Source organism: Salvelinus alpinus, chromosome 1 (assembly GCF_045679555.1).
Source record: "Salvelinus alpinus chromosome 1, SLU_Salpinus.1, whole genome shotgun sequence".
NCBI lineage: Eukaryota > Metazoa > Chordata > Actinopteri > Salmoniformes > Salmonidae > Salvelinus > Salvelinus alpinus.
Window position 1 is genome coordinate 22924881 of NC_092086.1, and position 27362 is coordinate 22952242.

General features: G+C 42.4%; 1 protein-coding gene across 2 annotated transcripts; it reads left to right on the plus strand.

The window, feature by feature from the left end:
• Nucleotides 1–172: 172 nt before the first annotated feature.
• Nucleotides 173–27075, plus strand: LOC139571477 (guanine nucleotide-binding protein G(o) subunit alpha-like). Of its 2 annotated transcripts, XM_071394409.1 has the most exons (11): nucleotides 173–320; nucleotides 411–479; nucleotides 630–774; nucleotides 3342–3433; nucleotides 5890–5982; nucleotides 8911–9071; nucleotides 14855–14983; nucleotides 19856–19985; nucleotides 20330–20401; nucleotides 24090–24177; nucleotides 26564–27075. In XM_071394409.1, exons 2-11 carry the CDS (start codon nucleotides 441–443, stop codon nucleotides 26752–26754), a joined length of 1140 nt encoding a protein of 379 aa, XP_071250510.1. In that variant the 5' UTR covers nucleotides 173–320; nucleotides 411–440; the 3' UTR covers nucleotides 26755–27075. The 2 variants fall into 2 exon arrangements, with proteins under 2 accessions (XP_071250510.1, XP_071250500.1); XM_071394399.1 differs by lacking the exon at nucleotides 173–320 and having other exon boundaries at nucleotides 327–479.
• Nucleotides 27076–27362: the final 287 nt, after the last annotated feature.

Sequence of the window (27362 nt, forward strand, 5' to 3'; positions counted from 1 at the left end):
CACAGGGATACTGGCCCATGTTGACTCCAATGCTTCCCACAGTTGTGTCAAGTTGAGGCTATATAGTGTTTGTTTACAAGAGCACGTAATGTATTATAAAGCACTATGCATGTGTTTGTTTAAATAAAGCGATCAACTTAGTTATAGGACACTGTAATAGGTATGTGTAGGCTTTAATTAAGTTTCCTTCAGTCTCGCGCCCGTGATTGGTATCTTCATGAAATGAGCACGGGTCTCCACTAATGATGCACAGGTGTTATCTGTTAGGTCACCTCCCATGTGTGACGCTAAACTGCAAGTTTAGCTGCAAGATTTGACCAGTGAGTAGTAAAGCCTATAGAAATTAATTGGACATATTCCCTGTTCTTTAGATTTACATAATTTCTCTTTATCGCGTGTTGAATTTGCAGCCCCAGTTTGTAGCAAACGTTACCGCGAAGATGTTCCGCTTTTTCAATATTCTGCCAGCCCCTCTGCAGGTATATCAAAATGTTGTTTGTGTTAACGTGTACACCTCATTTGTTTTTTCCAATACATTTTAAATCAAGCAAACATCGCCGGACAGTCGTTATGCGACATTCCAATAGAACATACTGTATATTCGACTAAAGTTTACTTTTCAAACCTAGATGTGCGTGAGATCAATTTGCATTCACCCCGTACCCGACGTTACTGAGGATGAGAAAAGGGCGAAAATTCAAAACTCTAATATAGAACGGGATTTGTTTGAACAAGCCAAGCTTGAGGTGAACGTGATCAAAATATTGCTACTTGGTAAGTTTGTGCGTGCTGTGTGTATGTGTTGCAACAACCTGGTCTCACATAATTTCGTGTTATTATGTATGGAAATCCGAGACACTTAAGTATGATAAGTTATCTTTGGTATGGTTACTAGACAGGTGGTTACTTAATGCAAAATTGAAAGGAGTTTGGCTGGGTGGGTATAACACACATTTCTAGAAACACAAATTGATAATTATAATTTAGGCTACTTTTGAACTACTTTTACCTACTTTGCAACTACTTAGCATGTTAGTTAACCCTTCCCAAGGATGTAAAGTACTTAAGAAAATATACTTTAAAGTAGGCCCTACTGCTGTAGGTTGTTGTATCTGGACTCTACTATTTATATTTTTGACAACTTTTACTCCACTACATTCCTAAAGGAAATAATGTACTTTTTACTCCATACATTTGCCCCGACACCCAAAAGTACTCATTACGTTTTGAATGTTTAGCAGGACAAGAAAAGTGTCCAATTCACACTTATCAAGAGAACATCCCTGGTCATCTCCTGCCTCTGATCTGGTGGATTCACTAAACACACATGCGTTGTTAGTAAATGTATGAGTGTTGGTGCTGTGTTTTCTTAATATGAGGAATTAAAAATGATTTATACTTTTGATACTGGGATTCATCCGTGAAGAGCACACACTTCCATCGTGCCAGTGGCCATCAAAGGTGAGCATTTGCCCATTGAAGTAGGTTATGGTGCTGAACTGCAGTCAGGTCAAGACCCCGGTGAGGACGATAAGCTTCCCTGAGACAGTTTCTGGCAGTTTGTGCAGAAATTCATAGATTGTGCAAATCTATGAATTTAATCAGTTGTCCGGGTGGCTGGTCTCAGACAATCCCGCAGGTGAAGAAGCTGGATGTGGAAGTCCTGGCCTGGCGTGGTTACACGTGGTCTACAGTTGTGAGGCCAGGTGGACATACTGCCAAATTCTCAAACAATGTAGGAGGTGGCTTATGGTAGAGAAATTACCATTACATTCTCTGGCAACAGCTCTGGTGGACATTCCTGCAGTCAGCATGCCAATTGCACGCTCCCTCCCAATTGCATGGCTTGTGGTTAGACCGGAAGGTTGCTGGATCGAATCCACGAGCTGACAAGGTAAAAATCTGTCGTTCTGCCCCAGAGCAAGGCCTGTTAACCCACTGTTCCCTGGGTGCCGACAACGTTGTCGATTATGGCATCCCCCCCACACCTCTCTGATTCAGAGCGGTTGGGTTAAATGCGGAAGACACATTTCAGTTGAATACATTGTTGGACAACTGACTAAATATCCCCCCTTTCCCCTCAACTTGCGACATCTGTGGCATTGTGTGTCAAAACGGCAATTTTTTTTAGGGGGGCATTGTATTGTCCCCAGCACAAGGGGCACCTGTGTAATGGTGCTGTTTAATCAGCTTCTTGATATGCCACACCTATCAGGTGGATGGATTATCTTGGCAATGGAGACATGCTCATTAACAGGGATGTACTAAATTCGATAGAAAAAAGCTTTTTTTGTGTGGGATATTTCTGGGATCTTTTACTTCAGCTCATGAAACATGGCACCAACACTTTACGTGTTGCATTTTTTTGTAGTTTGCCTAATTTCAGTTTGTAACAAAATAAACTGCTCTAGTGTAGAGAATCATTCAACCATCTAAACCTTTGTGAAATAAATTTTCCATAATCAAAAAGTTATTTTAGCAGTTTGAAGAGACAAAGGAAATTGTGCACATAAAACAGATCTACCACTTCTTAGACTTGCGTTCAAGTAGAGTAATAGATCTATAACTCATATTTCTACAGTGTGAATTTGGCCAAGTCACCCAAAAAGTTACAGCAATTACATTTACTTTTGATAATTAAGCCTATTTCAAACCAAATACTCTGACTTTTTTACTCAGTACTATTTTACTGGGTGACTCACTTTTACTTGAGTCATTTTCTATTAATTAAGGTATCTTTACTTTTACTCAAGTATGGAAGTTGGGTATTTTTCCACCACTGACCCTGACCTTAACCATTTTAGCTACCCCTTTGCCTAACCTTAACCCTTAACCCTTTAACCTAACTCCTATACTTAACCCTAACCTTATAATGCAAACGGTTGCTAGATAATTTAGAATCTCAGCATGTACAACTTTAGCATTTTAGGTAATTGTCAACTTTTGAACTACTTGATACTTTGCAACTACTAGCATGTTAGCTAACCATTCCCCTAACATGTCCCATAACCTTAACCCTTTAACCTAATTCCTAAACTTAACTCTAACGTTAGCGAGCTAGCTAACCTTAGCCACCTACCTGGAATTTGTAACATATCAAATGTTTTGCAGATTCATAACATATTGCATGCTTTTTATGAATCCATAACATGTGATAGAAATTGTAATTCTCAACATATCATACTAAATGAGGTGTCTTGGATTTATGTACAGTATGTATGCTCTGAGACCAGGTTGGTTGCAAATCACATATGGCCAACAATGTCACTGCAGAATATATTTAATGTGTTTGATTTAAGTTACCATTCGATTGCACAGATGTGATGACGACTTTGTTCCAGGTGCTACAGAGAGTGGTAAGAGTACCATGGTCAAGCAGATGAAGATCATCCACAGTCATGGCTTCTCCAAGCCAGAGCTTATTAGCTTCAAGGTGCTGTACACTTTACCCTCCTTGGCAGAGATTCTCGAATGTCTTGTGAGATGTTTTTTTTCTTTAAAGGGGATTCTTGGCTTTGTTACACTACATTCTCACTATTCTAAAGAACCCAGACAGGTCCATAGCCTGTTATGTTGTTGGCTTAAAAAAGCTGTATTCAAGTCACGAAACCATGATCAATGCATACTGCCCTCGATTAATACTGTATGCTTTCATGCTGTTAGAAAATGCTCTTACTGATGCTTAATCGAATAGTGTTTGGGCTGGACAGGGCACTGATGTAGCTGATAGTGACTCCACTTAGGAGATTAGGGAGGGAGATGTTGTGTCTGGATGTATGGGGGCTGGGGTTTGGGAAAGGTGATTCGACCTCCTCCCAATCAGACCATGGAGGTAGAAGAGCTTTGGTGCGGTTAATGGTAGCTGTATACTGTTCAAACCATGTTTTTTTTTACTGTGTCTAGTCCTTGGCTAGGGGTCTGTAAAGGTGGGTGTTACATTATTGAACATTTTACATTCACATAGAACAGGCATGAATATCTGTCTGGCAGAATAGGGAATCATTCTAATTTTTGTTCTATCTGCATTGTTGTGAAGAATAGCCCAGTCCCAGTGCTCAATAGTCACCCCTCTCTCTCCCTCCCTCTCTTGCTCACCATCCAAAGTATTTAAACTGAGCCCTCCATGAGTGATTCCATCAGACTACTGAACTTTCTCGATTAGCGAACATATTTATTGATTTACTTGTCTTGATGTATTCACACTTCAGATTTTAGCTGCCATGTACAGTGAGGGAAAAAAGTATTTGATCCCCTGCTGATTTTGTACGTTTGCCCACTGACAAAGAAATTATCAGTCTATAATTTTAATGGTAGGTTTATTTGAACAGTGAGAGACAGAATAACAACAAAAATATCCAGAAAAATGCATGTCAAAAATGTTATAAATTGATTTGCATTTTAATGAGGGAAATAAGTATTTGACCCCTTCTCAATCAAAAAGATTTCTGGCTCCCAGGTGTCTTTCATACAGGTAACGAACGGAGATTAGGAGCACACTCTTAAAGGGAGTGCTCCTAATCTCAGTTTCTTACCTGTATAAAAGATACCTGTCCACAGAAGCAATCAATCAATCAGATTCCAAACTCTCCACCATGGCCAAGACCAAAGAGCTCTCCAAGGATGTCAGGGACAAGATTGTAGACCTACACAAGGCTGGAATGGGCTACAAGACCATCGCCAAGCAGCTTGGTGAGAAGGTGACAACAGTTTCTGTGATTATTCGCAAATGGAAGAAACACAAAAGAACTGTCAATCTCCCTCGGCCTGGGGCTCCATGCAAGATCTCACCTCGTGGAGTTGCAATGATCATGAGAACGGTGAGGAATCAGCCCAGAACTACACAGGAGGATCTTGTCAATGATCTCAAGGCAGCTGGGACCATAGTCATCAAGAAAACAATTGGTAACACACTATGCCGTGAAGGACTGAAATCCTGCAGCGCCCGCAAGGTCCCCCTGCTCAAGAAAGCACATATACATGCCCGTCTGAAGTTTGCCAATGAACATCTGAATGATTCAGAGGACAACTGGGTGAAGGTGTTGTGGTCAGATGAGACCAAAATGGAGTTCTTTGGCATCAACCCAACTTGCCGTGTTTGGAGGAGGAGGAATGCTGCCTATGACCCCAAGAAACCATCCCCACCGTCAAACATGGAGGTGGAAACATTATGCTTTGGGGGTGTTTTTCTGCTAAAGGGACAGGACAACTTCACCGCATCAAAGGGACGATGGACGGGGCCATGTACCGTCAAATCTTGGGTGAAAACCTCCTTCCCTCAGCCAGGGTATTGAAAATGGGTCGTGGATGGGTATTCCAGCATGACAATGACCCAAAACACACAGCCAAGGCAACAAAGGAGTGGCTCAAGAAGAAGCACATTAAGGTCCTGGAGTGGCCTAGCCAGTCTCCAGACCTTAATCCCATAGAAAATCTGTGGAGGGAGCTGAAGGTTCGAGTTGCCAAACGTCAGCCTCGAAACCTTAATGACTTGAAGAAGATCTGCAAAGAGGAGTGGGACAAAATCCCTCCTGAGATGTGTGCAAACCTGGTGGCCAACTACAAGAAACGTCTGACCTCTGTGATTGCCAACAAGGGTTTTGCCACCAAGTACTAAGTCATGTTTTGCAGAGGGGTCAAATACTTATTTCCCTCATTAAAATGCAAATCAATTCATAACATTTTTGACATGCGTTTTTCTGGATTTTTTTGTTGATATTCTGTCTCTCACTGTTAAAATAAACCTACCATTAAAATTATAGACTGATCATTTCTTTGTCAGTGGGCAAACGTACAAAATCAGCAGGGGATCAAATACTTTTTTCCCTCACTGTATACTGAAATACTGAAAAAACTCAAATACTGAAAAAACTCAACTCCCTCCCTTCACAGGCTGCAGTGCTGGATAACCTCCTGACCTCCTTGAAGTTTGTGCTGCGCGGCATGGGACTGCTGAGGATTAATCTGGCCAACAAGAAGAACAAGGTGAGGGAGAAGAGCTAGTAGCTAGTCTTGGAGCATCATCTCATGTGAGCTACTTACTGACCACCTTGTTAGGGCCTTTTGATTTGACAATTTAAAATACGTAGTTACTCCAGGCAACAGATACATAAACCACAATAAGCAGAGGGTACTAGCCAGAAGACCATTTGTGGTCTTCCATCATACAGATACAGCACACATTATTGAAATATGGTCTCTATTCACACCCTCTAGTAATGATGCAACACATTCTGTACCCCCATTTAACACATGTTGACCTAACAGGATCATACAGTGTAACTAGTCAGCTCAGTTTTAGACCTACATCTCTGACCATGGTCATAGTTTCCTCTTTTGAAACTAGCGCTCAGCTGTCACGTTAGATGTCAGCCTTGCTCTGGTATTCTCCTAGCTACGTCCCTAACACGATCACAAGCCATATCTCCAAGTTTAAAGGCCTCTTTGCCTCACACACATTTCTTGACCTCACTAATAACGACAAGTGGACACAGGGACTGGCATTTATCTTCTACATCTGTCATTATCAAATCAAGTTTATTTTATATAGCCCTTCGTACATCAGCTAATATCTCGAAGTGCTGTACAGAAACCCAGCCTAAAACCCCAAACAGCAAGCAATGCAGGCGTAGAAGCACGGTGGCTAGGAAAAACTCCCTAGAAAGGCCGAAACCTAGAGAGGAACCAGGCTATGAGGGGTGGCCAGTCCTCTTCTGGCTGTGCCGGGTGGAGATTATAACAGAACATGGCCAAGATGTTCAAAATGTTCATAAATGACAAGCATGGTCAAATAATAATCAGGAATAAATGTCAGTTGGCTTTTCATAGCCGATCATTAAGAGTTGAAAACAGCAGGTCTGGGACAGGTAGCACGTCCGGTGGACAGGTCAGGGTTCCATAACCGCAGGCAGAACAGTTGAAACTGGAACAGCAGCAAGGCCAGGTGGACTGGGGACAGCAAGGAATCATCATGCCCCATTATGATTTAGTTGGGTTGTTCATTAGGACCAAATGGAAGAAAAGACTGAAACCGAGAGGGACTATCTGGGCTAGTCCAATAAGAAACACTAGTTTTACATAGCAAAACTCAAATAAAAAAAAAGCATAATTGTCTTTCATTCCCTAATGAACAAGACCCGAGACAGCAAATTTTCATCATATTCCCAAACTGGGGCAATGCCGTCGGGGGTACGCCAAATAAAAATGTGATTCACATTTAAATATATATTTTAAAAAATTAAAGACTTTTTGCATTTTCAAACAGTCCATTTATATTTTCCAACGGTCTATACATTTGGGTGAGTTTTTTTCTTTCGCCAGATTAGCCTCGTTTCACTGCCAAAAATAAAATTAAACCATCTAATGTTCAGTGAAATAACAACACAATGTCAAATACAGGTAGCCTAGTCAAATAATTAACATCCAATCACATTAACCGTTACTCTCTCGCAGGAATTCCACTAACGGTCCGTATGTAGCTGCTGCTCATGTTGGCATCTGTACTGATGGCGCAAAAGCCATGACAGGGAGACATAGTGGAGTGGTAACGCTCGTGCAAGCAGTTGCTCCCGAAGCCACTTGGGTACACTGCAGCATCCACCGAGAGGCTCTTGCTGCCAAGGGAATGCCTGACAGCTTGAAAGATGTTTTGGACACTACAGTGAAAATTGTTAATTTTGTTAAAGCAAGGCCCCTGAACTCTCGTGTATTTTCTGCACTATGCAAAGATATGGGTAGCGACCATGTAACGCTTTTACAACATACAGAAGTGCGCTGGTTATCAAGGGGCAAAGTATTGACACGCTTGTTTTTTAAATTGAGAGACGAGCTTAAAGTTTTCTTTACTGACCATAATGTTCACTTGTCTAACCACTTGCATGATGACGAGTTTCTCACACGACTGGCCTATCTGGGTGATGTTTTTTCTTGCCTGAATGATCTGAATCTAGGATTAAAGGGACTCTCCGCAACTATATTCAATGTGTGGGACAAAATTGAGGCTATGATTAAGAAGTTGGAGCTCTTCTCTGAATGCATTAACAAGGACAACACACAGGTCTTTCCATTATTTTATGATTTTGTTTTGTGTGCAAATGAACTCAAGCTTACGGACAATGTCAAATATGATATAGCGAAGCACCTGAGTGAGTTGGGTGAATAATTACGCAGGTACTTTCACGATACAGATGATACAAACAACTGGATTCGTTATCCCTTTCATGCCCTTCCTCCAGTCCACTTATCGATAAACTGAACAACAGCCTCATCGAAATTACAACAAGCAGTTCTGTGAAAATTGATTTTAATCACACGCCACTGCCAGATTTTTGGATTGGGCTGCGCTCAGAGTATCCTGCCTTGGAAAATTGCGATAAGTCACTGATGCCCTTTCCACTCTCACATAGGTACATGATTGCATTCTCGGCCCTCACTAGCATGAGAACTAAATATAGGCACAGACTGTGTGTGGAAAATTATTTATGACAGACTCTCTCCAATACAACCCAACATTGCTTATGAGTTGTGCATCCTTTCAAGCACACCCTTCTCATTAACCTGGGGTGAGTTATTCACAATTTTTGATGAACAAATAAGGTTTTATATGTAAGATGGTTAAATAAAGAGCAATATTATTGATGATTATTTGTGCCCTGGTCCTATAAGAGCTGTTTGTCACGAGCCGGGTTGTGACAACTCCCACTCATTCTTATGTTTTAATGTATCATTTTGTGTGTGTGGGGCAGGCTTACAATGATGGCAAAAATCATTTGAGAGTGCGCTGTCCCTGGTGCTAGAGGGGGTACGCAGCTGGAGGTTGAATGTTTGAAGGGGTACGGGACTATAAAAAGTTTGGGAACCAATGCCCTGGAGTATCGGTGATCATGAAGCCCTCTGCATGTTGTCCCCATGCAGGCCCATGCCCGCGCTGTGCTGTCCTGTGGCCAGTGTTTCGGGGAGGACGGGGAGCTGCTGCCGTTTGTGGCCCTGTCTTTCTGCGCTCTCTGGGCCGACCAGGGTGTGAGAGCTGCAGCTGCCAGAGGCTACGAGTTCCAACTCAACGACTCCGCGCTCTAGTGAGTACCTTACATGTAGTGTTGTCACTGTACTCAGTATCACAGCTCTCTGAAGTATTATCATGGCGAGGAAACAACATATGGAGCTCACTGAATGTCATGATGAAACAGTGGACGTTGATAGAAATGCTGCGTTTTGGTTTTAACACTGTATCAATATATATTTTTAATCAACCTCTATTGGAGAGCGAGGTAGCGGCAGTGTTTCTTGTCTTTTTCACTATCGTCACTCGCATCCTATAATTGAAGGTATAGCAGAAAGCATATGACATAAAGCAGGTTCTTAAAGGCCCATAGAGTTTTTAATAGTCTGTCTCATGGCTGCTTTTCTTCTTCGCCATGGAAAATCAAGAATCGTGCTACTGGTGTCGTGACGCATGTTCTATCTGCGCTGTCCCACCTCATTCAGACTGACTAGACCGTGTGGATCCTCCCAGGTTGTACTAGGGAAGCCTTTGCTTACTTCCTCGTCGATATACACATAATGGGATTGTAGCAAAAATCTGTCACAGGAAATGATTCTCCTGACATTTTGCTGAATTGACATTTTTAATTGGTCCTTCATTATAATGTAATGCCTGCGGAAAATCTTTAAACGTGGTGGTTGGTTCAAAAAGGACATGGAAAAAAAAGACATGAGAATTAAGTTTGAAATGCTTGTATGTCTAGTGAGCAAGTGAGTGGCGATAACCGGGGATTGTGTACATACTACTATTTACAGAGGTGTGTTGTGATTGGGATAATTGGTTAAAAGACTCCTGACTGTCTGCGTTATGAACTAAGCAGCGGCTCTATGTGTTCTGCTTTACTTCACCCACCACCTGGGGGGCAGTTGTTGGTAAGGTGTCATCAGAGGACTATGTATGAGTTTGTTGGTAAGGTGGCATCAGAGGGCTATGTATGGGTTTGTTGGTAAGGTGGCACCAGAGGGCTATGTATGGGTTTGCCAGCCAGAGGGGTTGGCGGTGGATCCACATGTATTGTGACGTTACCCAGCTCCAATTTAATCTGCACCGGTTTATTCTCGATTTGTCCTCTTTTTGAATATACTCCTGTATATTAGACTGCTTATGTAGATGGCTACTTAAACACCATGGCGTCATTCTCTGTAGTTGGAGGTATGTGTGCGTTTTACATGTTCCTAAAACAGGCCCCTGCCCTGAACTGAGGTCATGCTCAGAATAGTTATTACTTTTTTGTTCTGGTGTCAGACACATGTCCTCTCTTGTGGGGGTTGATCAGCTGCTGTGTTTCTAAGCATGTGATATGATGGGACATAGCACCACGTCCTTGGTGAGCGACACAATTAGGCGCTTCTTGTGAAGCGTGGCGGGTTTTTACGACATTTTGTTTCAAGTGTCATCAAATCCCAATTGAGTGCCTCTTTAGGCCTTGTTTTCAGGGACATTACCTCTGCTGAATGGGGTGTTGTTCAAGTGAAGTGTGGATTATGATGATGTGGGTTTGAGTTAACGGCGGTAGCATTCTGCTCTCTTTAGTTATGTTTCACACTGATGTCGTGAGTTTTATTTGATAAAGTGTTTTTTTAAATGTTCCCTTATTTTACCAGGTAAGTTGACTGAACATTCTAATTTACAGCAATGATCTGGGGAATAGTTACAGGGGAGGGAATGAATGATCCAATTGGAAGCTCGGGATGATTAGGTGGCCATGATAGAATGAAGGCCAGATTGTGAATTTAGCCAGGACACCGGGGTTAACCCACCCTAGAGTCAGGACACCCGTTTAATATCCCATTCAAAAGACGGACCCCTACTCAGTGCAATGTCTCGATCACTGCCCTGGGGCATCGATCTTATTTAGACCAGAGGTAACAGTGCCTCCTACTTGCCCTCCATATTTTCTCCTAGCCCAATAATGGATTAAAGGAGCCTAACATTACTCCTTAGTCCAAGGACCTTACATGTTCTGTTTAAAGGGTGAATTGGCGCTGGAAGCCAAAACAGCCAAATATTCCACCTAAACGTGAATTGATTCTCAATTGCGGCACGGTTCTAGAAACATAAATGTCTCTACTTTCACATCACAATAATAACACTTACTGTAGGGGGGACAGTTGCAGCGGACAGTTATTTTTTTTTTGTGACAACATGTTTGTGGTGTCTGTCTTCTCTTTACAAACAGGTGTTCAGAGATGCAGATAGCTAAATAGAACAGGTAGTCCACTCTGTCTTTGTCTGTTTTCTGTAAACAAGCGCTGTAACATGAAAATATGGCCGTGTGGGAACCCTATCCATATAAAAGTGTGTATCAATTGAACCTTTTGAGTTTGGAAAATGAATTATTGCTTTAATGAAAGAGAAGTTCCTCTTGCTTCCCAAGCCTTACTGCAAGCGACGTGTTAATGTTGAGACCGAGTGTCACAGATCTTAACAGAACGCCCCCCCCTACAGAAGATGCCTTCAGCTAATGACTCTTATGTATAATGTAATAACTGAGTCATGATAAAGGGCTAATGGTCTCCCATCCAGGGACCTACCCTGCTTAGCTTCAGAGGCAAGCCAGCAGAGGACCACACACACACACACGAGTTGCACCCCCTTTTGCACAGCCTCAATTTGTCGGGGCATGGACTCTACAAGGTATCAAAAGCGTTCTTAATATTTCCCTCAGTTGTGAAGTTGGCTGGATGTCCATCTGTGGTGGACCATTCTTGATAAACACAGGGAACTGTTGTGCATGAAAAACCCAGTAGTGTTGCAGTTCTTGACGCACTCAAACCGTTGCGCCTGGCACCTACTAACATACCCCGTTCAAAGGCACCTTCATCTTTTGTCTTGCCCATTCACCCTCTGAATGGCACACATGCACAATCCATTTCACAATTGTCTCCAGGCTTAAAAATCCTTTAACCTGATTTAACAATTGACATCAGTAAGGGATCATAGCTTTCAGCTGGATTCACCTGGTCAGTATGCCATGGAAAGAGCTGGCGTTTCTAATGTTTTGTACTGCTCTTGGGAATGCTCTTACCAGTGAAACAACAGGTGCCGGGTTCTGTCGTGTGAGGGTCCAAGTATCTTCCCAGACTGAGGATTGACCAGTCCACCATGACTGCTTCATTATCGGAACTCCTCGTGTCTCCTCCTCTGGCTGGGAGCGGGAGTTGTGATGTGACATTAAGGATCGCCTCATTCTTCCCAGCTCCCTACCTCTCTCCTCCCATTCTCTCCCACTGTCCTTAGACCACACATCAAAGTCTGTCTGCATCTGAAATGGTACGCTATTCCCTTTATAGTGCACCACTTTAGATCAGAACCCTTTACACACGTTGACTTCCTCTGGATTGTGAAGGGAGGAAATGATGATTGACTGAACCCCTTTTTACATTGACTCAAAGGCTCAACGTTTTTTCCTGGTCTTCTCTCCTCTGCCGATCACTGATCTCGCAGGTCACTTCAGGTGAAAGCAATATAATGGAAACCTTTCACTCATCGGTAGTCATGAAGGGAAGGTGATGAGGACAGGAAGCCATTCTAGACTATTGTGACCGGAAAGGTAGTGAGAAGAGGAAACCGTTAAGTATTGAGACTGTCCAAGAGGCTATACAGTAAACTGACAGTTTACATGTAGAAGAGACAACTGTTTTTTTTCTCATACAGACCTGTTTCTTTTGTTACAGAAATGACAGTTGATTCAGACCTGCTCCTGACCTGTCGTTCTTTACTGTTCCACTGGGTTTTAGAGGAGGCTGAGGAACTGGAACTGTTGGCTTCTGGTAACACTGCTAATCCAAGCTGAAAAGAACTCTGCTTGTACCGTCCATCCCCGTCACTTTGAAGCTCTGCTTCCAAACTCTCGATCCTTCAAGACAGCAGCCCAGCAGAGGATAGCAAGGGGTGTGGGTGTCATGACCGTACCCAGGCTTGGTGTCCTGTTTGAGGGTGCCAGGTTGGATCAACCCCCCACTGCAGCTGAGCCTGCCTGGAGCTTCCGCCCCTGTAGTCTGGGCCTCCGTGGCCCACTGACATGCCACTATGGCCTGCCGGACAGTGGACAGTTTGACGTGGGCTTCATGGCCGCCAGACCTGGGTTGAAATGGTATTTATTTTCTTTTGAATACTTTAGCTGCGCTCAATTGAACTTGTCTTGGGAAATAGAACCAATGGAATAGCCACTGCACATTCCGGCACACTCCAGGCCAGGTTCAATCAAACGCTCCATGTATTTGAATGGAAACGAATACTACTTGAACCCAGGGCCTGTTGGTCACAACTCAACATCACCAGTGCCATGTAGGGAGTGCTGCATTCGGGGAGGGTGTGAGGGCGGAAGGAATGGAGGGAGGGGGTGGCTGTGCATCCTTGGTGGATGACACAATGAGACTGGGCCGGAATGTCACGAATGCCTGGCTCATGGCGGTGTAGTGCAGCGTGTGTAGGAAGGTGGTTGGCGGGAACCTCTGTCTCACCCTGGAGGTATCAGTTTACAGAGCTTCGTGACGTTCTCTACTGCGCCAGCTTGTGTGTGTTGCTTTGTGAAAAGTGCTAATTGCTGTGTGATCAAAAGGTCAGCTCCAATATGTCATGTTATTCCTCCCCCTTAGATCAACACTGCTCATTTGGCCTCCGTTCTAATGGTTGTCTATCTTTTATTGTGGCATGAGAAGTGACTTGTTGTTTTGACGTGTTCTAATGAGTTTTCTCTCTTATGGAAAGGACTTTGCTTTTAGAGCTCTGCTGAAACAGTCAGGCTATGGTAACACAGCTATGCCGTTATACCTTCAAAGTATTCCAGTGAAAGCTTGCGTTGATATGATGGCTCATGAACCTGATTTGCATACACGGAGTAAGAAAAGCCTTGGAGGTGTGTTGACACGGAACATGCTTTATAATTGCAAATTCTAGAGACTGGCCATTTCCCTAAGGCTTGGTGTGTTTTAACACCATCCACAGTTTTGGATGTTTCTGACGATCCCTTTAGCATCACTATGGACATCTTCTGACTCAGGTCCCCGTGGATCCTACGGATGAAGAGGTTTCTATGAACACGTTCAACACAAAGCATCTCTCTCGGAATACTTTTTGTGTGGACGTTTGTCAGATCACAGCTGGTCCTCTGGTGGTGGAACCCACCTAGCTAGCCACTTGGTGGACTGTCCTCTGATCTCACACACTCCCAAACACTGCTTAAGTTTCAGAAGAAAGTCCTTTGTTTCTGGCCATTTTGAGCCTGTAATCGAACCCACAAATGCTGACGCTCCAGATACTCAACTAGTCTAAAGGCCTGTTTTATTGCTTCTTTAATCAAAACAACAGTTTTCAGCTGTGCTAACATAATTGCAAAAGGGTTTTCTAATGATCAATTTGCCTTTTTAAAATGATTAACTTGGATTAGCTAACACAACGTGCCATTGGAACACAGGAGTGATGGTTGCTGATAATGGGCCTATGTAGATATTCCATAAAAAAATCAGCTGTTTCCAGCTACAATAGTCATTTACAACATTAACAATGTCTACACTGTATTTCTGATCAATTTGATATTTTAATGGACAAATGTGCTTTTATTTAAAAAAACAAGGACATTTCTAAGTGACTCTAAACATTTGGAACGTGTGTGATTTTTATTCTGTTGTGCACTGATTAATGCATCAATAAAATAAGTATGAATATTTAAATACATTTTGAACGTAATTAACCATGTTGTTATTCAAAAAAAAATCAACATTGCCTGATTCATGTTCTTCAGTTAAACCTTTTACAGTCTTAAAGCGGTTTTTGTTTCTTTTGACTGTCGTTTCCTCCATCTGCCTTTCCCAGTTTCTTTGAGAACATAAGTCGGATCATCTCTCCCAGATACATTCCCACTGAGGCGGACGTACTGCGGGTGAGAGTGCGAACATCCGGAATCATCGAGACTCGGTTTCCAGTCAATCACATGGTTTTCAGGTAAGTAATGGTTTTCACTGGCTCTATTTCGTGTGAGAATTGTCTTGTCTAAACCAGTCCATAATTCATCTACCCATGAATCTTGTCCAATACATTCATCTTGCTTTCTAAATGTTATTTTACACATGTTCTTTAGAACAAATGTACACCTCCATTGTCTTACTTCAGAGTGTAACTAACGACTCTGTTAGAATGACGTCATATGTCATAAGACAATGACACCCATTGATACCTTGAGAAAATATTCTGTGTGATCATACACTCTCAGTTCAGTGTCATAGTGTTATTTCTGTAGGCAGGTGGGTGGTGTTGTGAATGGGTTTGTGGTATGGCTGTTTAGAGCGGGTCGGTGTCATACTGACAACACTACATGATTACAGGCGACGGGGTGATATTTCAAAACGAATTCTGCTTGCCAACTTCCTCTGGTGATAGTCATCTTATGGTTCCTTGAGTATGACCATATTCAAATGAGCATTATTCTGAATGTCCATAGTGCTTCATCTCAAACCAGTACAACATTCTGTATTGACTCATTCTAGTAAACTGTTATAGTATCAAGACGATGTCCCCTCTTCGCCTCACGTACGTGTATAAGAAGCCTCTGTGTAAGTCTGGTGTTTCAGCTGTGGGATTGTGAAAATGGCTTCAGACAAGTTGTCACAGTGTCTCTGGCTTCTTGGTCTCCTAGTGAGCAGAGGAGAACTGTGCAGGAAGATTGTCGGTGAATCACTATCACGTCATGTATTCTAGTTCTAACCGATGGCAACCACTTTCCCAACATGCAGTACTGTTTTCCAGAGGCTTAAATTCATAACTGCAAGCGTACCCAGACGTGCTCCACCCCAGCGTGACTACAAAAATGACCGTTGGGCACGACATATTGTGACTATTCCTAGAAAAATAAAAGGATCACTCGGATGTCTACCATGATTTTAATATGTACTACAGGGGCAAACAGAAATTATGACATTTGGCTTGTCAGACACCTTCCTCAGAGCCATGAATTAATCTTTGTTCTATTTTGGCTTGCCTTGCTGTGACATGGAGGGGTGGGTGAAACTTAGTGAATCATACCGCAGCCATATAACTTTGTTCCCACAATGTGATGCCATGGAGAAAGGGCACAAAATTGCATAAATGGATAAAGGCAGCTAAGAAAATGATTAAGGTATTTTTGTACTCAATTGGTAATATTCTAGTTTATATGATGCTAATACAGTTTTAGTTTTTTGTTTCTATGGAATCATGAAATATTGAGCAAAGTTCGTAGGACACTTGAAATATGCGTTTAAATCAAATCCCCTTAAATCTGCATGACTTCTTGATCTCCATGCAATATCAATGCCTCTAACTTCACAGTCAAATGTTTTGCTGTCTTATTCAATTGGTCTTATTGAATAATAAATGTGGGCAAATGTTTCACATAGGAATAATAGCCAGGGGATGCCAAACTACGTGGGCAATGAAGATGGAGTTTGCCATTGTAATGAGTACTGTAGAGCCGGGGGTGAAATATTATTCTCCACTTGCAAAATGTGTGCCCATTTGAAAAACAATTTCAAAGAAATGTGGGGATTGATTTGTGCAGCTGAAGTTCCATCTATGAACTTGAGTGGTTCCATTTCACCAGCTCTATCCTTCAGCTTTATAGCAAACCAAGAGCCAGGGCTTCTGACTGGAATGTAGTAAACAGTTGAGTTTACTGCCTTCTGATGATCACAATCATTTGTTGGACTGCACTTTTCCCGAAGTGTCTTGGTACACACAAGGAGCATGCTGATCTCCAGGGTGGGAAGGGGTTGTGTTATAAACCGGCCCTGCTGATTGCCCTACTCTCTGGGCTCTAATGTCCCATGGTGGCCCCGTCTGGTCCTTCTCACGACTTAGCGAGGGGTGCCTGAGGAGTGCTAGCAGACACCCCCTCACAGCTGCAAGGGAGGCGGCATACTGAGGAATGAATCAGACCTATGAGATATTGATGTCTCTCGCTCATGCGCTCGTTCTCTCTGCGCTTCTGAGAGAGAGAGAGAGAGAGAGAGAAGGAATAGCAAGAGGTTTCCTCCTAATGACCACTTTAAATCCCCTCTACACCCCCTTCTCTCCTTGCTGATTCTCCTTGTAATCTGCTCCAGCCTTCTGAACATGTCACGTCATCATGCTTCTGCTCCAGCCTTCTGAACATGTCACGTCATCATGCTTCTGCTCCAGCCTTCTGAACATGTCACGTCATCATGCTTCTGCTCCAGCCTTCTGAACATGTCACGTCATCATGCTTCTGCTCCAGCCTTCTGAACATGTCACGTCATCATGCTTCTGCTCCAGCCTTCTGAACATGTCACGTCATCATGCTTCTGCTCCAGCCTTCTGAACATGTCACGTCATCATGCTTCTGCTCCAGCCTTCTGAACATGTCACGCCATCATGCTTCTGCTCCACTCTTGTGCTTTCGACGTAGAACCATGATCAATGACACGACCAGGTATTAGACGTGGATACAGTTGGTTGTGAAACGAAACTTCAGCAACATTCAACTTTTATTTTTTCTCATCACGACAAGCAGAACTTTTATGAATATGTATCAGAGACCCAGTCATGTAGCAGTCTTGTAATGGTTCCAAAAATACTCTACCTCAATGACTGTTATCTTAGGGATTGCTGCTGTAGCCTGGTAGTCCAGTAATTAGCTAACTCCTCTCTGTGTTGTGTGTTCGTTCATTGTATGACATGACACCTATGGAAGAGTTGTATGCCGTATGGGACCAGGCTATCCTTGCTCTGCCCGGTTCTAAAACAAAATGTGACCCCAAAGACACGGCTTAAGTGTCTCTGACAAGGGTAGTGTAATCACACTCCTGGTGACCGTCAGATGCAGGTTGGTCACCGTCACCAAGACCCTGAGCTTCACAGGGATTCAACATGGAATACTACTTTTCCAGTTCGAGCGTTTAAATGTTTTACCCAGAATGCTCTACTCCTACTGTATGTGCTTTAGACAATCCTCAGTTGTTGGTTACAGCACGTACAATAAGGGACCAGACTGCTACTATCTTGTTAATTCCTAGAGACTGGAGTACAGTAGGCCTATTCCTGTGCTCCAGTGGTTGCTGGTGGTGCTGGGTGTAATATACTCTGAACAAAAATAGATCACAAATGTTCCATACGCACAAAAAGCTTATTTCTCATTGTGTGTACATATTTGTTTACATCCCTGTTAGTGAGCGTTTCTCCTTTGCCAAAATAATCCATCCACCTGACAGGTATGGCATATCAAGAAGCTGATTAAACAGAATGATCGTTACACAGGTCCACCTTGTGCTGGGGACAATAAAAGACCACTATAAAATTTACAGTTTTGTCACACAACACAATGCCACAGATATCTCAAGGTTTGAGGAAGCGTACAATTGGCATGCTCACTGCAGGAATGTCCATCCAGAGCTGGTGCCAGAGAATTCAATGTTAATTTCTCTACCATAAGCCTCCTCCAACATAATTTTAGAGAAATTGGCAGTACGTCCAGCCAGCCTCACAACCGCAGACCAAATGTATGGCGTCATGTTTGGCGAACGGTTTGCTGATGTCATCGTTGTGAATAGTGCCCTATGGTGGCGGTGGGTTTATGGTATGGGCAGACATAAGCTACGGATAACGAACACAATTGCATTTTATCGATGGCAATTTGAATACACAGAGATACTGTGACGAGATCCTGAGGACCATTGTCTTGCCATAACTCCACCTCCTGTTTCAGCATAATAATGCACGGGCCCATGTCACAAGCATCTGTACACAATTCCTGGAAGATGAGAAATGTCCCAGCTCTTCCATGGCATGCATACAGACCAGACATGTCATCCATTGAGCATGTTTGGGATGCTTTGGATTGACGTGTATCCGTATATCCGTCAACTAAACACAGCCATTAAAGAGTGGGACAACATTCCACAGGCCACAATCAACAGCCTGATCCACTATGCAAAGGAGATGTGTCGCCTGCATGAGGCAAATGGTGGTCACACCAGATACTGACTGGTTTTCTGATCCACGCCCCTACCTTTAAAAAATAAGATATCTGTGACCAACAGATTCATATCTTAATTCCCAGTCATGTGAAATCCATCGATTTAGGGCCTAATGCATCTATTTAGATTTGACTGACTTCCTTAACTGTAACTCAGTTGTCTTTGAATTTGTTGCATTTTATATTTTTGTTCAGTATAGATGGGAAGTGTGAGCTGATGTGGAGATATGACATGTTTGAAGTCCCAAGGCGGAACTGGAGAATCACATTGATTTTGGAACTCTCATTTCCCTTGTGCCTGACACCTTGTCTGGACAGAATGACAAATCAATGAAATGTGGAAGTTGGAAACATTTGTGATGGGCGGGTGTGACGTTATTACGTTTATTTTCCCAGTCAATTATGTTCAACATTCCGGACTATTTTCATTCATTTGAATGGATCTGTAAGTTATTTTGCTTCATTGATGTTAATCACATTTCAAGATGACACAGGATATAATTAGTGTAAGTTCTGTTAACAATATTAAATAAATATTGTTTTTCTTACCACATGTTGCATCTGGACACTGCTGCCAATAACTCTCTCCCCAAGTGACTGTACCAATCTGTCAAATCTTTCTTCAGCTTTACATCAGTTATATGAAGTCTGTCCATCGTTCATACACTATTTATGGTGTTTTTCTTCAGTGCTTTCAACCTTACAATATCCCCCGTGGAGGGTGATGTACATATTTTACAAGTCTTTGGAAATTAAATGATTGCCACCAGAAGCTGTAGCCTGATAGTTTGTTCTGTCACCTCATGTCTCTAAGTTGTGAATGAAGTTGTCTGTCTGCTGACCTCCAGGATGTATGATGTGGGCGGCCAGCGGACCAAGAGGAGGAAGTGGCTGAGCTACTTTGACTGTGTCCGGGCCGTGTTGTTTGTTGTGGCGCTCAGTGACTACGACATGACCCTGATGGAGGACCGCTCTATGGTAATAGATAGTATATACCATTTAGCAGAAGGTAAGGGAGTTAGAGCTGTTCAGTCTCAGCTTTGATTAAAAAGTAGAGGGGGATGTTGTGTACACCACAGTACCTTCTCTACGTCAGAACAATGTAACAAACCAGTAGAATGGCCTAAAGCTGTGTATGGTACCATCTATATTTGAAGTAGTATCTGACAGTGAAACTTTGTTTAGATCTTTTATGTCCAGTATCATTGATTTTCTTAATCTCCCCCCCACCCCTTTTATCTCTGTCTCGCTCGTGCTTGCTTGCTCTGTTCATATCCCTCTCTCCCTGCTCTTTCTCTGTGTTCTCTCTTTCTCCCTCTTAGAACCGGCTACAAGAGAGCCTTGAACTCTTTACCTCCATCTGCACCAACATAGTTTTCAGAAGTACCTCATTGGTAAGTTTTCTCATGGAGATTGTCTGAAAACACCTACTTAACACATTTCTGCCATAACAGTCCTCCGAACTGATTGCCTTTCCCAAACATTGTCACTTTTAAGTAAAACCATTACACACTCAATCAAGGTTACAAATGACTTTGTCCACCTTAGTGATGGTTTCTCCTCTGGCCACTTCCAGTTACCCACATTCAGCTGCAGGTAGAAGTTGCCCTTAATGACAGATCTAGCATCAGATTAGCCTACCACCCAATTCTTACCTTATTTAAATTATGGGGAGAACATATGTCCCTGGATCAGTGGTTTTAGAGGACACATCTTCCTGTACTCCCAGTGTCACGTGCTTGATGTTGGGGCTGTCTGTGGTGTGGCAGAGCCCAGGGCCACATTCGGGCATATCACATATGGCGCTGACATGATTCCTTATTCTACACGTCCGAGAGGCCTTTCTGTTCCACATGACGCAGCTCCTTCTGAACTTTCCACAACGTTCAAACATGTCGCCATCGCATCATGGTGTTTAATTGACTGAGCTGTATAAATAAAGGTTAAATAAAAGCACAACGCTGTGACCTGCTGAGGACAGCCCGGTGGATGTAATTAAAGCCCATGGAGTCCCCAGAGTGCCTCCTGCTAACCACCTCTGCCCAGCCAGCCGCAGGCGGCACAACTGCCTCTAATTGCCTCAGATACAGGCAATTACCACACAAGGGGCATAATTGAGGTGTTCTCAGATCAGCGCCGAGGCCGGGAGGACTGTTTATAAAAAGCGTGTAACGAGCTTGTTTTAATTTGTCTCGTTTAGACTGTAAAAGGTTGTAAGACGTTTGGACTGTGGATGTGTGAGTCATCAGTTTTCAGTCGCGAGTGTTTTCTGTCGTTAATTACACTCAACAAAAATATAAACGCAACATGTAAAGTGTTGGTCCCAAGTTTCATGAACTGAAATAAAAAGTCCCAGAAATGTTCCATGTGCACAAAAACCTTTTCTCTCAAATGTTGTGTACAAATTTGTTTACAGTGAGTATTTCTCCTTTGCCAAGATAATCCATCCACAGGTGTGGCATATCCAAGAAGCTGATTAAACAGCATGATCATTATACAGGTGCATCTTGTGCTGTGGACAATAAAAGGCCACTCTAAAATGTGCAGTTTTGTCACACAACGCAATGCCACAGATGTCACAAGTTTTGATCGAGTGTGCAATTGGCATGCTGACTCCAGGAATGTCCACCAGAGCTGTTGCCAGAGAATTGAATGTTCATTTTTCTACCATAAGCCGACTCCAACGTTATAGAGAATTTGGCAGTGCGTCCAACCAGCCTCACAACCGCAGACCACGTGTATTGCATTGTGTGGGGGAACGTTTTGCTGATGTCAATGTTGTGAACAGTGCCCTAAGGTGGCGATGGGGTTATGGTATGAGCAGGCATAAGCTATAGACAACAAGCTTTACACAGCCATTGAAGAGGAGTGGGACAACATTCCACAAGCTGCAGTCAACAGCCTGATCCACTCTATGTAAAGGAGATTTGTCACGCTGCATGAGGCAAATGGTGCTCACACCAGATACTGACTAGTTTTCTGATCCATGCCCACATTTTTTTTAATGGTATCTGTGACCAACAGATGCACATGTGAAATCCATAGATTAGGGCCTAATGAATGCATTTCAATTGACTGATTTTCCTTATGAACTATAACTCAGTAAAGTGTTATTTTTGGTGTATGTGTATATATCACAGTGGTAGGGCCAACCTCCAAACTCATTTCTCTTGTCTTCCATATATTCAGGTTGCTACTGGTATCTCTCTCTCTCTTACAAGCTATAATGATGTACAGTGCATTTGGAAAGTATTCAGACCCCTTGACTTTTTCCACATTTTGGTTACGTTACAGCCTTATTCTAAAATTGATTAAATAGTCCCCCCCCCCCCCACATCAATCAACACACTACCCCATAATGAGAAAGCAAAAACTGTTTTTATAAATTTTTGCAAATTTATAAAAAATAAACTGAAATCACATTACATAAGTATTCAGACCCTTTACTCAGGACTTTAAGTACCTTTGGCAGTGATCCCAGCCTCCAATCTTCTTGTGTATGACTACAAGCTTTGCACACCTGTATTTGGGGAGTTTCTCCCATTCTTCTCTGCAGATCCTCTCAAGCTCTGTCAGGTTGGATGGGGAGCGTCGCTGCACAGCTATTTTCAGGTCTCTCCAGTGATGTTCGATCGGGTTCAAGTCCAGGCTCTGGCTGGGCTACTCAAGAACATTCAGAGACTTGTCCTGAAGCCACCCCTGCGTTGTCTTGGCTGTGTGCTTAGGCTCGTTGTCCTGTTGAAAGGTGAACCTTGGCACCAGTCTGAGAACCTGCTCCAGAGCGCTCAGGATTTCATCAAGGATCTCTCTGTACTTTGCTCTGTTAATCTTTCCCTCGATCCTGACTAGTCTCCCAGTCCCTGCCACTGAAAAACATCCTCACAGCATGATTCTGCCACAACCATGCTTCACCGTAGGGATGGTGCTAGGTTTCCTCCAGACATGATGCTTGGCATTCAGGCCAAAGAGTTCAATCTTGGTTTCATCAGACCAGAGGATCTTGGTCTGATAGTCCTTTAGGTGCCTTTTGGAAAACCTCCTAGCGGGCTGTCATGTGCCTTTCACTGAGGAGTGGCTTCCGCCTGGCCACTCTACCATAAAGGCCTGATTGCGGAGTGGTGCAGAGATGGTTGTTCTTCTGGAAGGTTCTCCCATCTCCACAAAGGAACTCTGGAGCTCTGTCAGAATGACCATCGGGTTCTCGGTCACCTCCCCGATCAAGGCCCTTCTCGCCTGATTGCTCAGTTTGGCCGTGCGGCCAGCTCTAGGAACAGTCCTGGTGGTTCCTAACTTCTTCCATTTAAGAATGATGGAGGCCACTGTTCTTGAACCTTCAATGCTGCAGAAATGTTTTGGCACCCTTCCCCAGATCTGTACCTCAACACAATTCTGTCTTCGACCTCATGGCTTGGCTTTTGCTCTGACTTGAACTGTCAACTGTGGGACCTTTTTATAAAGACAGATGTGTGCCTTTCCAAATCATGTCCAATCAATGGAATTTACCACATGTGGACTCCAATCAAGTTGTATAAACATCTCAAGGATGATCAATGGAAACAGGATGCACCTGAGCTCAATTTCGAGTCTCATAGCAAAGGCTCTGAATACTTTAATATATTTTGGTTTTCTTTTTATAAATATGTAAACATTTCTAAACCTGTTCGCTTTGTGATTATGGGGTAGTGTGTAGATGGAGGATAACCTTTTTTAAAAATCATTTTAGAATAAGGCTGTAACGTAACAGTGGGAAGGAAAGAGATCTGAATGCACTGTTTATTTGTTACTGTGCTTTTCACAGGGTTGACACCAGCTGTGGACCCTGAATTGAAAAACTGTCAGTCTTTTTGGTTCTCTTCTAGGAAGATATTGTGTGTCATGTGACTTGGTATAGGTCAGGAGTGACACTTTAGAAGGAATGTATGGGAGAGTGATTAAAGGTTTACTTTCAGAACTTTTTGACATGCATCTTTATTGATTTTATGATCTTTGTCCTCAGAAATTGTTCAAATGTTGACATTGTTTTAGCTATTTATGCTTGTGGAATGAAGCGCTATTTTTGTATTGTCATCAAATCTTTTTCAGATTCTGTTAATGAACAAAAGTGACCTCTTCCAGGAGAAGATCTTAAACTCAGGAAGGCACTTGCGACTCTACTTCCCTAGTTACAAAGGTAAAGTAAAAAAATATTGGTATCAATTCTGGTTAGTTTTCGCTGTTAGTCAATCCAAAAATATGTGGAATTGTACTAGTCACATCGATAGAGGGGGAAAAAGGGGAAAGGTATTTATGGGGGTCATAAACCTCCCCCAACAGGCCAACGTCATGACAGAAATAACTAACATATATTTATTAAATAAAGTAAACTATATCCAAGTAAGAATGGTGTGTGGATGCGTGCAGAGATGGTGATAATGAGGGGTGTTGAGAGGTGCCAAAACAAATGAACACAGAAGCCCCAATGCCACAACCAAAAACAAAAAAAACACTTAAATACATTTTTGAATAAAGCTGTAACCTACCAAATTTGGAAAGTCAAGGGGTCTGAATACTTTCCGAAGGCACTGGTTATGTCTGGTTTTATGATATATATTTTAGAGCTCGAAAGTTGCCCCCTGATACGGTTTAAGCATTGTTTTAAGCAGTTCAGTTTTTTGTATTAAAGTGTGAAGAAAAAAAAATGTGGGAAAACCAGGAAAAATTTGGGTAGACAAAAAAATCATTATTAGGCAAATTTGAAATAGTTTCAAAAGGCTTTACTAACATTTTCTGTGCATGACAGCACTTTAGAGCCTGTGTCATCCTGCAGCACAGCATTTTGCGGAATGTTGAGGTCAATATTGGCTATGCACCCAAGAGGGAAAACGGTTGGGCCATCCTAGAAGTGTTTTAGTGAAATATAATAATTTTGCCATTTAGGAGACGTTTTTATCCAAAGCGACTTAGTCATGCATGTGTACATTTTTACATATGGCTGGTCCCGGGACTCAAACCCACTATCCTGACATTGCAATGCATGACAAGGTTACAAATGCTTTGTGAAGAATGATTTATTAAGCTGTGCTTATGCCACCCTTTTTATAAAGCACAGGTTTGTAATTAACAGTGGGTTATGGCATATTTGACATTGGTGGGTGTCACACAGTTATGCCACATTTATGAACCCTTTATAGAGCATGACATACGTTATACATTTTTGAACCCTTTATAGAGCATGACATACGTTATACATTTATGAACCCTTTATAGAGCATGACATACGTTATACATTTATGAACCCTTTATAGAGCATGACATACGTTATACATTTATGAACCCTTTATAGAGCATGACATACGTTATACATTTATGAACCCTTTATAGAGCATGACATACGTTATACATTTATGAACCCTTTATAGAGCATGACATACGTTATACATTTATGTAGTGTTTAGACAGGCTTTATAAGCTGCATGTCATTTTAAAGCTGAGACTGGTTTCTTCATATGGAGAATCCCCCTCGAACATACATCCAGTACACACATTCCGCTTTACGCTGCCACATTCTTTAGACTGGAACTACTGCAGTTTCCCCTGCAGCATGAGGGGAAACCTACTCATAGCATTCCCAATGGGAGTATCAAGATACAAGACAATGGCTGCGTCTCAAAGTGCATTCTCTACATGGTGCACTACTTCTGACCAGAGGTCTATACGGTACCATTTCAGACGCAGCCACTCAGAAGCCAGAATGTCTTGCCAGGGGGTTATCATGGCAGACCGATAACACCTCACTTATACACAGCCTCTCTGGTCCTCAGGGCTCAGTAACAGTCTTCCATATTTCACTCTCGTCCCTCAGAACTGGAGGTGTGGTAATTAAAATGGAGGTGATTCAGTCTTCAGTGGAGCTGCAGGGGTTGTTCTCTCTCTGTTTTTCCACTCTATAAGAACCAAGTTGTTTTGCGTGAACTTCTCACGGAACATCATTTCACTTGTTCACTGAGTTACAGGTCATCATGCCTAAATGAGACATTTATCTCCATACACTGGATTTTTTTTCAAACCTTTCACGTGTCCATGATTTTGAAACATGCACACATCTAGCTAATACTGTGATTTTAATTTAAGGGACTATCTAGGAGCAAGGCTCAGCAGACACTCACCGTTTTCCATTTTTAGGACAGCAAACCCCATTGACGCATGATTGCTACTTAACATGTTTCCTTACAGCACTCTTGTACCGGAGTCGGTCTTTATAACCGTGTGATGGAGATGATGATGATGATGATATGGAATAAGCTACAAGACTATAGAGATGGACAGGGGCGGGCTGAGAAAATATATTTGCCAGGGAATTTGTAACACCGGCTTTTTTTTTTGAGGCCCCCTTCATTAGCCAAATGATCACAACACAAAAAACGAAATTTACTAAAACATGGGCTGAAGATGGACCAGCCCATCAGGCAGTTGCCCAACTGCCCTATGGCTAGTAAGTTGTGGGAGATTGAACTTGAAATTCAACTTGTATACTTCACTGAACTGACGTGACTTCTCTGCTACATCCCCTTATACAGGAGCCGACTGGGACGTGGATGCTGCCTCACGTCACATCACTGCCATGTTTGTGGCCTGCAACAAGACCCCCAACAAGCTTGTCTTCAACCACTACACCACCGCCACGGACACCCACAACGTACGGGTGGTCTTCCACGTCGTCATGGACACCATCGTCAAGGAGAACTTGGAGGCGGTCCCGTTGCTATAAGACCTGACCTGGGTGCATTTGACTGCATCAGTGCCTTGACACTTTCTAGATTTTATTGATGGATATTTGTTTTTATATAATTTAACATAGTAAATATTACATAACTACAGACAACTGTCATTGTGTTTTGTGCATTTATTTTTACTGTTATGAGCTGTAAAACCAACTTAATTTAGGTGCTCAGGACATTTTTATTGTCATCATGGATTTAAAGGACTGAGCTCAGTTAATATGGATGGACATTCCTCATTTTGACTTTTTTTCAATAATCATGTTGGTGTTGACATTAAGTGTTTTAATTCAATAAAATAATGTACAGGCCTACTTGTCTTTGGTAATTATTTTAAGATAGCGGCAGATGTCTGCCAAGCTTGAGTGGTTTGCATTATGGCCTATTTGAGTTAACTAAAATGTGTCTTAACATTTACATACAAATAGGTGTCTGGGTGAGAATTGTACAAATGTGTGAAGCAGGATTAATTTTGACCTATAGGGCAAAATAATTTGAGTGCAATATAAGATGTATTTATTCATTAAACAAAGAAATTAATACATATGTACATTGCTATGCATTACATAATATGATTTAACAGACAAATTGGCTATTA